The sequence below is a fragment of the Vulpes vulpes genome, chromosome 7 (assembly GCF_048418805.1).
Source record: "Vulpes vulpes isolate BD-2025 chromosome 7, VulVul3, whole genome shotgun sequence".
Taxonomy (NCBI): Eukaryota; Metazoa; Chordata; class Mammalia; order Carnivora; family Canidae; genus Vulpes; species Vulpes vulpes.
Genome location: NC_132786.1, coordinates 64,881,500 through 64,894,115, shown reverse-complemented (window position 1 = coordinate 64,894,115; position 12,616 = coordinate 64,881,500). Strand labels below are relative to the sequence as shown.

Here is a 12,616-nt window from a genome sequence, read left to right as displayed (position 1 = left end):
ATAGGAGGGGGCGGGTCGGACGTCCTGAGGGGCTGGTCTGAGGGGATGGGAGGGGGCGGCAGGCCGACCGTCGTGTGAGGGACGAGCCCGAGCTGTGCAGACGATGACACCACAGAGCGCTGTCGCTGCCGAGCGCTCACTGACGCCCCTGTGGCTGTGTCCACGAGAGGTACAGGTGCAGAGCCGTCAGCTCGCGCCGCTCACACATCAGATCACGTGACTCAAATGCTTCCAGGCGTTGGCAGTTCTTCGAAGCTCCGTGCCACCTCTGAGCTCACGTCGGGGGTTGGGGTGTGAGGGACCCTGGTAGAGGGGCGTCCCCATTGCCACTGGACTTATTCGGTCCTACGGTTTCATCCCCTTATATGGATACGTCCAAAATGTCACCCTGCCTGGAAGCGGCCCCTGGACAGCGTTGTAGACCCTACAAAGATTTCCCATGATTTATGCTGCTTCCAACTTGTTTTTATTGCTGACACGTCACGGAGGTCACCACTCCGCACCCTCCCTAGAGACTGTTTTTCCTTAAAAGACAGAGGGGTTCGCCTCAACCAGGTTTGTGCCTCTCAGGTCGCAAACACCAAGAGGGAGACCGTGTTCAAGTGGCTGAAGGACGATGTCCTGTACGAAGCGGAAGCGCCGGACCTGGAGAGGGCCGTGTGCCAGCTCCTCATACCGAAGGTGGGTCGTGCCGCTCGGGCAGGGGGGGCCAGGCTCCCGGGGCTTCCCGGCGATGTGCCTGTCCTGCATCCGGCCCCGTTCTTACCCCCGCATTGCCGCGGCCACAGAGGGAGCGCACCTGCGCTTGCCGCATCCTTTGTCCTGACGCCGATGCTACACAGATGGCGTCTCATGGTGGGATGTTTCATTCGCAGTTGTCGAAGAAGGACCTCGGTGAATATAAGGCAACCCTGAAGGACGACAGAGGTCAGGACGTGTCCGTCCTTGAGATAGCGGGCAAAGGTAAAGCAACACCTCCGGGTCCCCCCTCCCCCCGCCGGCGGAAATCCGCGTTGCCAATGGGACGCCGCGTCCTTCCAAGGCGCGTCCACCTGGACCCGGGTGGTGCACGCTGTTGGCTCAGCGGGAACGCGGCGCAAGAAAATCTCTGCCTTCAGACCTGCTTCCGCGTTCTGGAAAACTGCCCGGTGTCACGTGTTTACAGGAAATGGTGTTTCGGTCCGTTGTCAAACGCCAAGTGTTCCCCGTTACTAACGTAGTCACGGGGGGCGGGGCGGGGATCCAATCAAACAGAGCGTTGCATTTGTGTGGAGTAAGATTTTCTCATTCCTTGGGTAAAAAGTGAACGGGTTCGAGGGATTTCTGGCCCCCGTGAGCCTTTTATGGGTAAATGTCGCCGTTTTAATGTGGCATTTTTCAAACGACCATCGCGACTTCCCGTCCCAGTTGAATTAAGTGGGAAGATGCTGCTTTCTGGCGAAAGTGCGCCTCGTAACGGCGCGTCTCCCTTCTCCCTGCAGTGTACGAGGACATGGTCTTGGCGATGAGCAGAGTCTGTGGTAAGTCGGTGCCCGCCGATCTCCGGGAAGGTTGGTGCCGAAAGCCCCGTTTCCTGGGGGGGCACCGAGCGCTGCCAAGGGCGGCCCTGGCGCGGCCCGGGGTCCTCGGTGCCGTACTTAGCACGTGTACCCCATTGAGGCCCCAGCTTGCACTTGGGATGAGCCACGCCGTCCGTGGCCTCGTTTCCGTGAGGCCTTTGTGCCTACGCGCCCTGAGCACCCGCGGTACCCGTGCTGGACGGCGGCAAGGACTCCTAGGCCCGGGCTCTGGTCGGGGGCTCGAGGCCCTTTCTCAGCTTTTCGAACACATTCCTCCTCTCGCTTCCCCCCGCAGAAATGTGAGAACCAAGACACGGGTCAGTAGCTGGGCCCCGATCGCCCCCTCGGGTGGGGCCTCGTGCTGAGCGTGCCGCTTGAGGGCGGCGGCTTTCCCAAGGCCCCCGCGGCATGTTCGGGCCGCGGCCCTAAGCAGCAGTGCGCTCGGCCTCCCGAGCTTACGTCAGCTCACCCAGGTCCCTGCCACCTCCTGAGCACCTCACCCCGGTTCCCCTCGTTGCTTCCCCAGAACAGCGCTGCGGGGCCCATGTCCCCCGTGGACTTCCACGTGGTCAGACAAACATGGCCTTGGCCTCGATGGTCGCTGAGGGGCCGCGAAGGCGCGGAGCTGAGGGCGCCACCCCCCGGGAGGAAGGCCCGGGCCAGGGAGCCAGCGGGTGCCCAGCAGCGGTCCCCCTGTGCTACCCTGTCCGGGGGCAGGGGACACCGCATGACGTGAGCCCGCCCAGGCCAGAGGCCTGTGCCCGGGGCCGTGAGCCCAGCCTGACCTCTGGGGCCGCCTCCTGCCCGGCCGTCCTCGCGGCCCCCACAGGCCCCCCATGGGGACACTGGCCCGGGCGTCCTGGGGCCTGCGTGGTGGTCTGGCCTTGGTCTCGCAGCGACACGTGCGGGTGCCCACAGCGCCCGTGTGTTCCTCCCAGAGCGCGGTCCCCGCCGTCCCCGCTGGGGGACATCCCTTCGCTCTTGGGCCTGGCGGACGGCTCCTCCTCCATCATCCTGTGGGCTCTGCACCTGCCTCCTCCCGCTGCTTGGGAGAGCGTCGGGACTGCGGGCGCACACGCACGTTACACTCACGCAGGGTCATGCAGGGTCAAGTGCTCACAGGCTCACACACAGTCAACACACAGTCGCACGTGCAGACTCACACTCACACGTAGACACACTCAAAGACACACGGGCTCAGACTCGTGCAGACACATGCAGACTTGCAGACTCACACGCACGTAGACTCACGAGATCCACACACAGGCACACGCATGCAGACTCACAGACTCACACGTGCACACAGACCCACGCGTACTCACACACGTAGGCTCACACAGACTCACACTCAGACACAGACTGACACACGTGCACAGACTCACATGTGCAAACACGTGGACTCACATGCATGTAGGCTCACACTCAGACTCACACTCGCAGATTCACACCCAGCCTCCCGCTCACACAGATACTCTCGCACTCACTTGCACACACTCCCACACTCACCCAGAACACTCTCCGTTGAGCCCCCACGGCCTGGACGTCTTGGGCACTGGTGCTCCCTGCCCCTTCGCTGCAGCCTGGAGGCCCCACCAGGCCGTGCTCTTAGGCCTCAGACATTGTGCTTGATCCCGTCGGGTTTCCCATGAGCCCTCGTCCCGTGATCGGGGGCCTCACGGGGTAACGGGGCCTTGTTTCAGTGTGAGTTGTCGGGACACGGGAGCTGACTGGGTCGGTGCTGGACGTCCTGTGCTGCGGGTTTACACGCCCCGTGCAGGGTGCCTGCCTACGGAAGCAGCGCCCGTAGTCGGGGTCTGGGGCGATCTGGAGCAGACGGAGGCAGCCCCGGCTCCAGAGAGGGTGCTCCCTGAATGCCTGCGGCTCCTGGCGTCCTCCCTCGGCCTGGGCCTGGCCTCTGTCCACCGCGTCCCCCCTCGGCCTCCCTCGGCCTCCCTCGGCCTCCCTCGGCCTGGTCCTGGCCTCCGTCCCCCATGCGGGCTCCTGCCGTGGGCTCCTGCTCCTCTCCCCGTGCCGGCCTCCCTTCTGCCCCGGGCCCAGGCTGCCCCGCTCTGCTGCTCCTCCTGCTTGTCCTCCCTGGTCCTCCTCCCCGTGAGTGACCTCCACAGAGTCTCACGCCCCTGGTGTCTAGGGTCCGAGCAGAGGAGGGGCTGGCAGAGCTGTGGGAGCCACACGGGGGGGTCGGGTGCCCTCAGCTTCCTGGGGGGAGGACCAGCCATCCGGGTGCTGGGCGGGGGCGTCCCTGGGGGCCATGGACACTCGTCTGCCACGTGGGCCCCCCCTGACCAAGCTGCCCCCCCCGTCTGGAGGGCTGGGTCTCAGGTGGGCAGAGAGGCAGAGGTGATGGGGTGTCTGTGCCCGTGCGGGGCTTCCGGGGACCTCCCTGGGCCGCCCCTGCCCCCCCGGGTCCCCACGCCAAGGACTCGTGCCACTTGGTCATCAGTCCAGCTCCCTCCACCGCCGCGACCCCTCACCCCTGCTCCCTGCCTTCGAGGGGGACCCGAGGTCGGTCACCATCGCTGGCGTCTGGGTTGCCAGGTGCCGCGTGTGCAGGACCGAGGTCACAGGGCTGCCCTGCGTGAGCAGGTTCAGCCACGGCCGGGGATGCTTCCAGCCGCCCCGTCAGGGGCCGTGCTCACCGTGTGTCTGCGGGACACTCTTCCCTTACGCTCACGTGGGAATAAGCGGAAACTAAAGGACGCCACAGTCACCATCGCCCTTATGTTGGTTTCTGTGTCTTCACACAATGTCATAAAAACAATTCGCTTCTCGCTGTTTGCCACCCGTTTTACGATCGTTATCCAGCTTCTGCTTTGAGGCTGCATCCACAGTTTCTCATAATTACGTGGCGGTTCCTGAGGCCGTGGTTGGGGGTTCGGCGTCTCCCCACATTCAGGGTTGTGTCCTTGGGGGGTTCCCAGCGGTACCAGGACCGTGGGGACACGTGGACTCTGGAGGCTTCAGGACACGGGTCTCCAAGTGATTTTACCGCCATTAGCGTGGGGCAGCCACCGTCCTTCTCCGCAACACCTGCCAGTGGCTCCATCAATCGTGATATTTTGCTGGTTATGTGAATCGTACCTTCTAGGAGCCGGGGGGGGGGGGGCGGGTGGACACGTCCAGCAGAGAGAGCTTCGGGGCTGCCGCAGGCGGATAGGCGTGGGGCAGACGGGGAGGCCGTGGGCGCGGGGCGGTGGTGGGGGGAGCAGCCCCCTGCGGTCACACCTGTGCTCTCGGAGCGGAGGCTCGGTGCTGCTCCTGGTCTGACTCGTTCTGTTCCCCGCAGGAGCCTCTGCTTCTCCGCTAAAGGTCCTCTGCACCGAGGAAGGGATACGGCTTCAGTGTTTCATGAAGTATTTCACTGAAGAAATGAAAGTGAACTGGTATCACAAGTGAGTAGAGGTGGGGCTGATGGGGCCGCAGGGGGGGCACGCAGGCCGTCAGGCTCCGTCCCTGGCTGTGTCCCTGGCTGCCCGGCCCTCGCGGCCTCGACGGCAGGGCCCGCCCGTCCTTACCCGGCCGTCCCGAGTGCAGCGCTCTCCCCTTTGGGGACCACGTATTTGAACTCGTGGAAATAAAGGCCCGCGGAGCGGCTGGCGCAGGGGGACCCCACAGGGCCTGCCATACGGGTGCTGCCTCTCGGGGAAGCACTGAGCCGCCTGCAGGGGGGACACGCTCCGGCACCCCTTCTTCCCCCCGCGGCCTCCGGCATGGGCCGGGGTACAGAGCGCAAGTCCCCAGCGTGGCGGAGGGTGCCCCTTCTCAGCAGCAGTGTCCGGGTGCTGCAGGGAGGGAGCTGCACCCCGTGTGGGGCTTGTGCCATGGGCATCCTGCAAGGGGCTGGCGCTGGAATCCCCGCCCCGTCGGGGGTCACGGGCTTAGTGAACTCAGACCGCGTGCACGTGCGGCTGGGGGATGCGGAGCGGGCCGGGCGGCTGGGTGCCCCTCCCCGTGGTTGGAAGGGGCTCCCCATCGGTGCTAGGGAGACGCTAGATGCATCTGCGGGTCCAGTAGCTCCCCACCCGCCTGCAGAGAGCCATGCACCCATCAGCCTCTGGAAATACCGTGGACGCAGGGGAGGCTCCTCCCTGCGGCTGTGCTCTTTGTGCATCGCTGCCCCTTTGTGTCCAGGCGTCCACACACCTGGGCGGCTCCTCATGTTTCAGGCTTGGGGGGGATCGGCCGACCCCCGGCACAGCACGCTTTTCTCTGCAGCCCCGAGAATCTCTACGTGAAGTAGGATCTTGTATGTGTGCGTGGGAGCGAGGAGGCCTGAGCACGGAGTCCTCCCCCCCCCGGCCCGCCTGCCCCCGCCGCTGGCCACCACCATCCCTGTCTCCCTGTCACCTCCACTCCTCCCAGTCGAATCCCACCGTCTTTGTGTTTTGGGGCGCGACTCCTCCCGCTCGGCATAGTGTCCCATCCCCCGGGTCTGTCCACATCCGCAGGTGTCAGAATCACGCCCTTTTTTGGGCCGTGACCCTTGCGTCCCTGCTCTCAGTTCCGCGGGGTCATATCCAGGAACTGCCAGTGCCGGGTCACGTGCTAATCAGAATGTTTTGAGGAAAGAAATGCCGTACGGTAAAGTGTTCTCGAGTCTACTATCCTGTAGTATCTTTACATAAATAACGTTAATCACAGTCATTATTTTTACATAAATAATGCAAATGATCGTGAAATAACGATGCATCTTTAAAAAGTAGGTATTAAAAAAATAAAAAATAAATAAAAAATAAATAAAAAGTAGGTATCAGGTCTGATTTTTTGAAGGTTTGCAGATATGAGCTACTGATGTAGCTGATAAACCTCTAACAGCCAGAAAAATCTGGGACGTGAGCGTCCGCAGGCTCGGCAGGCGTCCCACCAGACGTGGCTCTACTGCCCCATGGCTCCCTTGCACGTGATACGAGGTTCTCTGTTGACATGAATTTCTTTCCCTTTTTTTTTTTTTTTAAAGAGATGCCAAGATTTCGTCCAGTGACCATATGAGGATTGGGGGCAGCGAAGAGATGGCCTGGCTGCAGATCTGTGAGCCCACAGAGAAGGATAAAGGGAAATACACCTTTGAGATCTATGATGGCAAAGACAACCATCAGCGCTCGCTGGACCTGTCGGGCCAGGGTAAGACGGTCGTTCCCCAGCGCCTCCTGACGTTGCGTTCCGTGATCCACCGAGAACCCTAGAAGCCGAAACGCTCTGATCGTGTGGTTTTCGTTCAGAGAAAATGGTTTCTCAGTAGCCGGTCCTTTCCGTCGGCTGTTTGTCCGTTCCCACCGGGGCCGGCTCACCGGGGAACCACCCGAGTGGGTGGACGGCGAGCCCAAACCATTAACCGGCACCACACGTTTCCTTACAGCGTTTGATGAGGCCTTCGCAGAGTTCCAGCAGCTCAAGTAAGACTTGCATGGAGTTGCGTGGATTTGCACGTCCGCGTGGGGCCCTCCCCGGGGGCCGCTCGGCCGGGCGCAGCTTACTGGGTGTGGGGCGCAGAGGGCAGGCGCGCTCCTAAAGGACGCGTGCTCGCGATGGACTTTCCGGGCCCATCGTGACCCTGGGTTCATCCAAGTGGCGAAGGTCTGAGTGGGCGAAGTATTCAAGATCTCCCCGAGCAAGCGACTGTTTAAATGTTATACATTTAGGTTCTTTTTAAATACTTAATTTCTTTTCGAGTGATTCTATCCCAGCAAAATTGAGATGAAGGTACAGAGCTGCCCCGTGTGCCCCGGCTCGCGCCCCACACGGCCTCCCCTGCCCTCCGCACCCCCGACCGTGCCATTGTCCGCAGCTGTGAGCCTGCACGGACGCCGTCACCCGGCATCCGCGGTGTCCCCGGGGGTTCCCTCCAGCTGTGGTTGGTTCTGGGGCTTGGACGGGTGAGCGCGCCATGCTCCGCCTGCTATGCCTCCCTCCGCCCGCCCTTTGTCGACCACTCTTCAGGGCCCTGCTCCCATCTCCGTCTCCGTGGTTCTGATTTTCCCCGGAATGTCCTGGAGGCAGAGTCGCGCGGCACGTAGGCTCCTCAGCTGGGCATCTTTCGCTTTGTCCTCTGCGTTTAGCCTCCTCCGTGTCTTCGGGGGGCCCGAAGGCTCCTTTTTTTATTGCTGAATAATATCACTGTGTTCCCAGCAACCCTCTAAAGATCCCCTCACGGCTTCTAAATGTGTATCTGAGCCTTGCAAGCGCCCAAAGAGGAAAGCGGCCACTGGCCTTGCTTGGTCAGTAGGTGTCTGTTGAGCGATGTCCAGACACCCGAGGCCAAAGCAATCTGGGGAATTAGGGGAAAAAAGAAATCTCCAACCTACGAGCTTGAATCCTGAGCTGGTTTCCCTGGGTTTCACCTGCTGAAAGGCAGGGACCGGCCCCAGCACCCGCGGGGGAGTCATTGGTGGAAGCGCCCACCGTGCGTAGCTCCTCGGGTCCCGCCGCGAACCCGCTCTTCTAGGACGCAGCCAACACTGGTCCTCCTTCCTTTCGCTTTCGTGGCCAGCAAAGCTCTGAAGTGTGTGGCGCTTGTTGTGGCAGCGTTTTCTCAGGACTGTCTTTTCATTCTCCCCCCCGCTTTCATTTTTAGGGCAGCAGCATTTGCAGAGAAGAGTAAGTACATGTTGCATTACGGTCACTGAGGATTGTTCGGGGTGGACAAGGGCCTCGGCTTTAGCATCCCGGTGCGGGGCATCCGACGTCCATCAGCACCCTGCGCGCCCCAGGGGAGAACCTTGCGTGACTCCCGGCACCCACAGCCCGTTCTTTTGCGAGGTGCTCGGGCAGGTGTGGCCATAGGTAGAGGACGCACAGCAGAGGCGCAGGAGACCAGTTGGCCACACTCGCAGGTCCCAGGGTGGCTCGCCGCCCAGAGCCCCACAGAAGCCGCGGTCATGAGGCAGAGGCAGCAGTGAGGGCAAGTCTAGACCATGGCCTTCGTGGGGCATCCAGGGGACTGGCGATGCAGAGGTGGCTCGCTTGAATGACTTCAGGGAGCTTTGGTCCGTGGGGAAGGCCCGTGGATGGCTGGCCCCGGCCCTGGGATGGTCCAGGCAGCGAAGTATTGCTTTGGGTGTGGGGACAAGAAGGGGGAGGCTGGGGCTGGCCGGGGCAGGTCGGGGAGGTGGGGCAGGTCAGGGAGGCCAAGGCAGGTTGGGGAAGGCCGGGGCAGGTCGGGGAGGCCAGGACAGGTCAGGGAGGCTGGGGCTGGTCCGGGAGGCTCTGGCAGGTTGGGAAGGTGGGGCTGGTCAGGGGGCTGGGGCAATTCGGGTGGGTCAGGGCCTGGAGGCAGGCAGGTCAGGGAGGCTGGGGTTGGTCTGAGAGGCTGGGGCAGGTTTGGCAGGCTGGGGCAGGTCGGGGGGCAGGGGCAGGTCAGGGAGGCAGGCAGATCAGGTTGGCCGGGGCAGGTCGGGGAGGCCAAGGCAGGTCGGGGGAGGCCGGGGCGGGTCAGGGAGGCTGGGGCAGGTCAGGGAGGTGGGGCAGGTCGGGGAAGGCAGGGGCAGTTGGGGAGGCCGGGGCCTGGGATGCAGGGGCTGGTCCAGGAGGCCGGGGCAGGTCTGGGAGGCCCGGGCAGCTCAGCACTGGCTCTGGGGGGCCGTGTCCTCGGCCAGGTTAGATATCACAGCGTCCTCATATGCAGACAGACTAGGCTCCCGGCAGCCCCCGCCCGTGGGAAGCCCCGGCCCCCAGGCCCAGGACCCCCCTCCCTGCAAAGCAGGTCGTAGCTGTGTGTGGTTCCACGGGTGGAGCCTGGTGAACTCACGCCAGGCCCTCGCTCCCCGTGGGCGCTCACGGCTGCTCCTGCACACGGCCCGCGACCCCTGGACCCTGGCTGGGGCTACCCCGCTCCCCGTTATGGGCGCGGTCGTGGGCACCTCTCCCTGCATTTTGGTGCTGCCCCGCATGGGACCCTCCCCAGGGACACCCCACCCGCCCATCGTGTTCTGAACCGAGCCGCCTTTGTGTTACAGATCGCGGCAAGGTGATCGGTGGCCTGCCTGACGTGGTGACCATCATGGAGGGCAAGGTAAGGCCGGGCAGCAGGGCATGCAGTCAGGGCCCGCGGGGTGTCGGCCGTGCAAGGCGGTCCCGCTCCTGGGCGTGGGGAGCCTGCGGAGGGGACTGCGTGTTGCTCAGCGCCCAGGGGCAGTGACTGAATGGGGCACAGGCCAGCCCCCCACACCCCGGAGGAAGGGGGCACCACCCGCGTCCAGGGCGACATGTCTGCTCAGCTGTCGAGGTCATTTTGGGATTTATAACGGGGACCCCTGGCTGGAGGGTTAGGTCGCTGGGGTCGGTGGAGATACTGACCCGTAGGTGGTACCTGTGGCCTCGGGACCTCGGTCAGTGTCCAGGGGACACGGCCAACATTCTGGGGTGTTCAGGCCTAGAGAGCGGCCGAGACGGGGCGGCCGAGCCTTGGGGCTCAGCCCCTGGGGCACCTCAGCCTCCGTGGTGCGTTCACGGCGTCCCATCTGCTGGCCATAAGGCGACGCCTCCTCTGGGTTCGCCGGAGGAACCGGGCAACGCAGATGCGTGAGTTGGAATAGGAAGGAAACTGAGCCACGGGCTCGAGTGTGTCCCGCAGGTGTGGCGTTCAGGTGCCTGTATGTTGTTTCACGGGCTGAGCCGCGGATTAAAGCCGGGGACACGCAGAAGGACCCCCGGTCGTCCCTGGCAGTGCCCCAGCCCTGCCTGCCGTATCCCCCGTGGGTGGCAGAGGGTCACCGAGCCCCGGGGCGTGCCCCTTGACCTCTGTGCCCCTAACCCTAACCCTTCTCCCCCCATCTGCCTCCCAAAGACCCTGAACCTGACGTGCACGGTGTTCGGGAACCCGGACCCCGAGGTGGTGTGGTTCAAGAACGACAAGGACATCGAGCTCAGCGACCACTTCTCGGTGAAGGTGGAGCAGGCCAAGTACGTGAGCATGACCATCAAGGGCGTGAGCTCCGAGGATTCGGGCAAGTACAGCATCCATGTCAAGAACAAGTACGGGGGCGAGAAGATCGACGTCACCGTCAGCGTCTACAAGCACGGGGAGAAGATCCCGGAGGTGTCGCCGCCGCAGCAGGCGAAGCCCAAGCTCATCCCGGCGTCGGCGTCGGGCCCGTGAGGGGCGCGGGGTGGGGGGGGCCATGTGCTTGCTGCGAGGCCCCGCGGCCCGTGCCCGGCTCGCATGGCCCTTCTGACCGGGCACGGGCGCTGCTGCTGTAGGTCCCCGGGCGGAGTGTGGGCCGCTGGCCCCGTGGGCGTGGATCCCGTGGCCGGGCGGGCGTGGGGGCCACGGTGTCCCCGTCCTCGTGGCTCCGGGTCTGGGTTGTAGAGCCCTGCACGCGCCTTCCTGGCTGCGCTCCACTTTCCCACACTGTACACCAATAAAATGTTGAACGGCACCTGTGTGGTTCCCGTCAGCCTCACACGCCTTGTCCCGCTGGAAGGCGCGGCCTGCGGTCCACGGAGGGGAGGGGGTCCACCCGCGGGCCCTCCAGCGGCCTCGTCCCCGAGGGCTGCGTTCCCGCTGGCTGCGGGGCCTTCCCAGCTCGTCGCAGCAGCTCTGCAGAGGAAGGCAGATGTGCTGGCGGCCGCGGTCGGTCCCCTGTGCCGACGGCCTGGTTGGGGGTCTCGATGGGGTCGGGCGTCCTCCGAGGTGACGAGCGCGGGGCCGGGTGGCCGCCCTGGGCCTCCCGGGGAAGGTCAACACGTGTAGCTGCGCAGAGCCTCTCTTCCAGCTCCTTCTCCCTTTCTTGGGAAGAGGCTGAGCTCCCTGGGGTGCCGCGTTCCTATGTCCATGGTCCAGTGTTAGATTAGACGTGTTGCTTACACGAGACACTTTGGTTTTCAGAACATCTCCTCTCCGTCATCGGGGCCAATCCAAAGTCCATGAGGTCGTGTCCTATTCTCCTAAGGTCGTAAAAGAAGCTCTGAAATTTAAAGGCGTCCCTGATAACACCAGCTGGCCCAGCAGGGTTTCACTGCAGGTGAAGGGAGATTTTATTTTATTTATTTATTTTATATTTTATTTTATTTATATTTTATTTTATTTTATTTTATATTTTATTTTATTTTTATTTTATATTATATTTTATTTTATTATTTAATTAAATTTAAATTAAATTAAATTAAATTAAATTAAATTAAATTAAATTAAATTTTAAAGATTTTGTTTATTCATAAGAGACACAGAGAGAGGCAGAGACACAGGCAGAGAAAGAAGCAGGCCCCATGCAGGGAGCCCGACACAGGACTCGATCCTGGGGCCCTGGGGTCACACCCTGGGCTGAAGGCAGCGCTAAACTGCTGAGGGATCCCTGTTTCTCAAATAAATAAATCAAAGCACGAAACGCACAGCTGAGGGCTGCTACGAGAGTCGGCCTCAGTTCTCACTGCAGAATGGATGTAATCGCGGGCGGGGGTCGCCCACCGTGAGTAGGCGTGCTGGATCAGCGCGTGCACACCCCATACCTCGTGACGTGTCGGGAAGGCTCGGGCGGCGGCGTGGGGAGCAAACGGTAGCCGGGTCAACTCAAAATAAAGATTTTACGTCTTCTAAAAGTAAGGTTCTAAGACTGCCGTCCCCTGTGTCTTGAGACTGGGCTCCTGGGCTCCCCCCTGCCCTCAGGCCCGGCCAGCACGAGCCGTGTGGGCTCAGACGAGGGGTTGCGTCTTGTTCTTGGTTTAAGCACCAGAGGGGTGCGTTGGCAAAGGGGAAACGTCTGTGGGGCGAAGACCCGGGAATGGGGAGGTGCCCCTCACCGCATCGTGCTCAGTGCACTCACGGTGCATCGTGTGCATCCCATCACCCAGACGCCTGGCCGGGTCACGTGTTTACCTGGACGCCCTTTGCAGGGAGCTCAGCGCCCCCAAGGGACACGCAGTGGGCTCCTTAGTCCACAGACACGACGGCGAGGCCTGCGTCTCACACGGCGGCCTTGGACCCGTGTCACCGCTCCTGGACATGGAGGCCCATCCTGGGGATTTGCTTCGACAGCCGGGAGTGTGACAGACACCCCGGGCGGAGCTCAGACGTGGCCCGCGGGCCTCACTCTCTGGGCGACAAA

The 12,616-nt window shown here is 62.5% G+C and overlaps 1 protein-coding gene and 1 long non-coding RNA gene across 4 annotated transcripts in view; both read left to right on the top strand.

The window, feature by feature from the left end:
- MYOM2 (myomesin 2) overlaps window positions 1–10,951 on the top strand; it is a 59,746-nt gene extending 48,795 nt beyond the window's left edge. For all 3 annotated transcript variants that reach the window (XM_026017939.2, XM_026017940.2, XM_026017941.2), the window contains 9 exons: window positions 571–681; window positions 876–963; window positions 1,482–1,520; window positions 4,864–4,969; window positions 6,535–6,698; window positions 6,934–6,970; window positions 8,149–8,171; window positions 9,530–9,585; window positions 10,360–10,951. In XM_026017939.2, coding sequence (XP_025873724.2) covers window positions 571–681; window positions 876–963; window positions 1,482–1,520; window positions 4,864–4,969; window positions 6,535–6,698; window positions 6,934–6,970; window positions 8,149–8,171; window positions 9,530–9,585; window positions 10,360–10,671 — 936 coding nt within the window. In that variant the 3' untranslated portion in view covers window positions 10,672–10,951. The remainder of the gene's footprint in view (window positions 1–570; window positions 682–875; window positions 964–1,481; window positions 1,521–4,863; window positions 4,970–6,534; window positions 6,699–6,933; window positions 6,971–8,148; window positions 8,172–9,529; window positions 9,586–10,359) is intronic.
- A 449-nt stretch (window positions 10,952–11,400) lies between these two features.
- On the top strand, window positions 11,401–12,111 carry LOC140599683 (uncharacterized). The gene is made up of 2 exons (XR_012002615.1): window positions 11,401–11,536; window positions 11,734–12,111. It is a non-coding gene; the product is annotated as an uncharacterized lncRNA (long non-coding RNA).
- The last annotated feature ends 505 nt before the right edge of the window (window positions 12,112–12,616 follow it).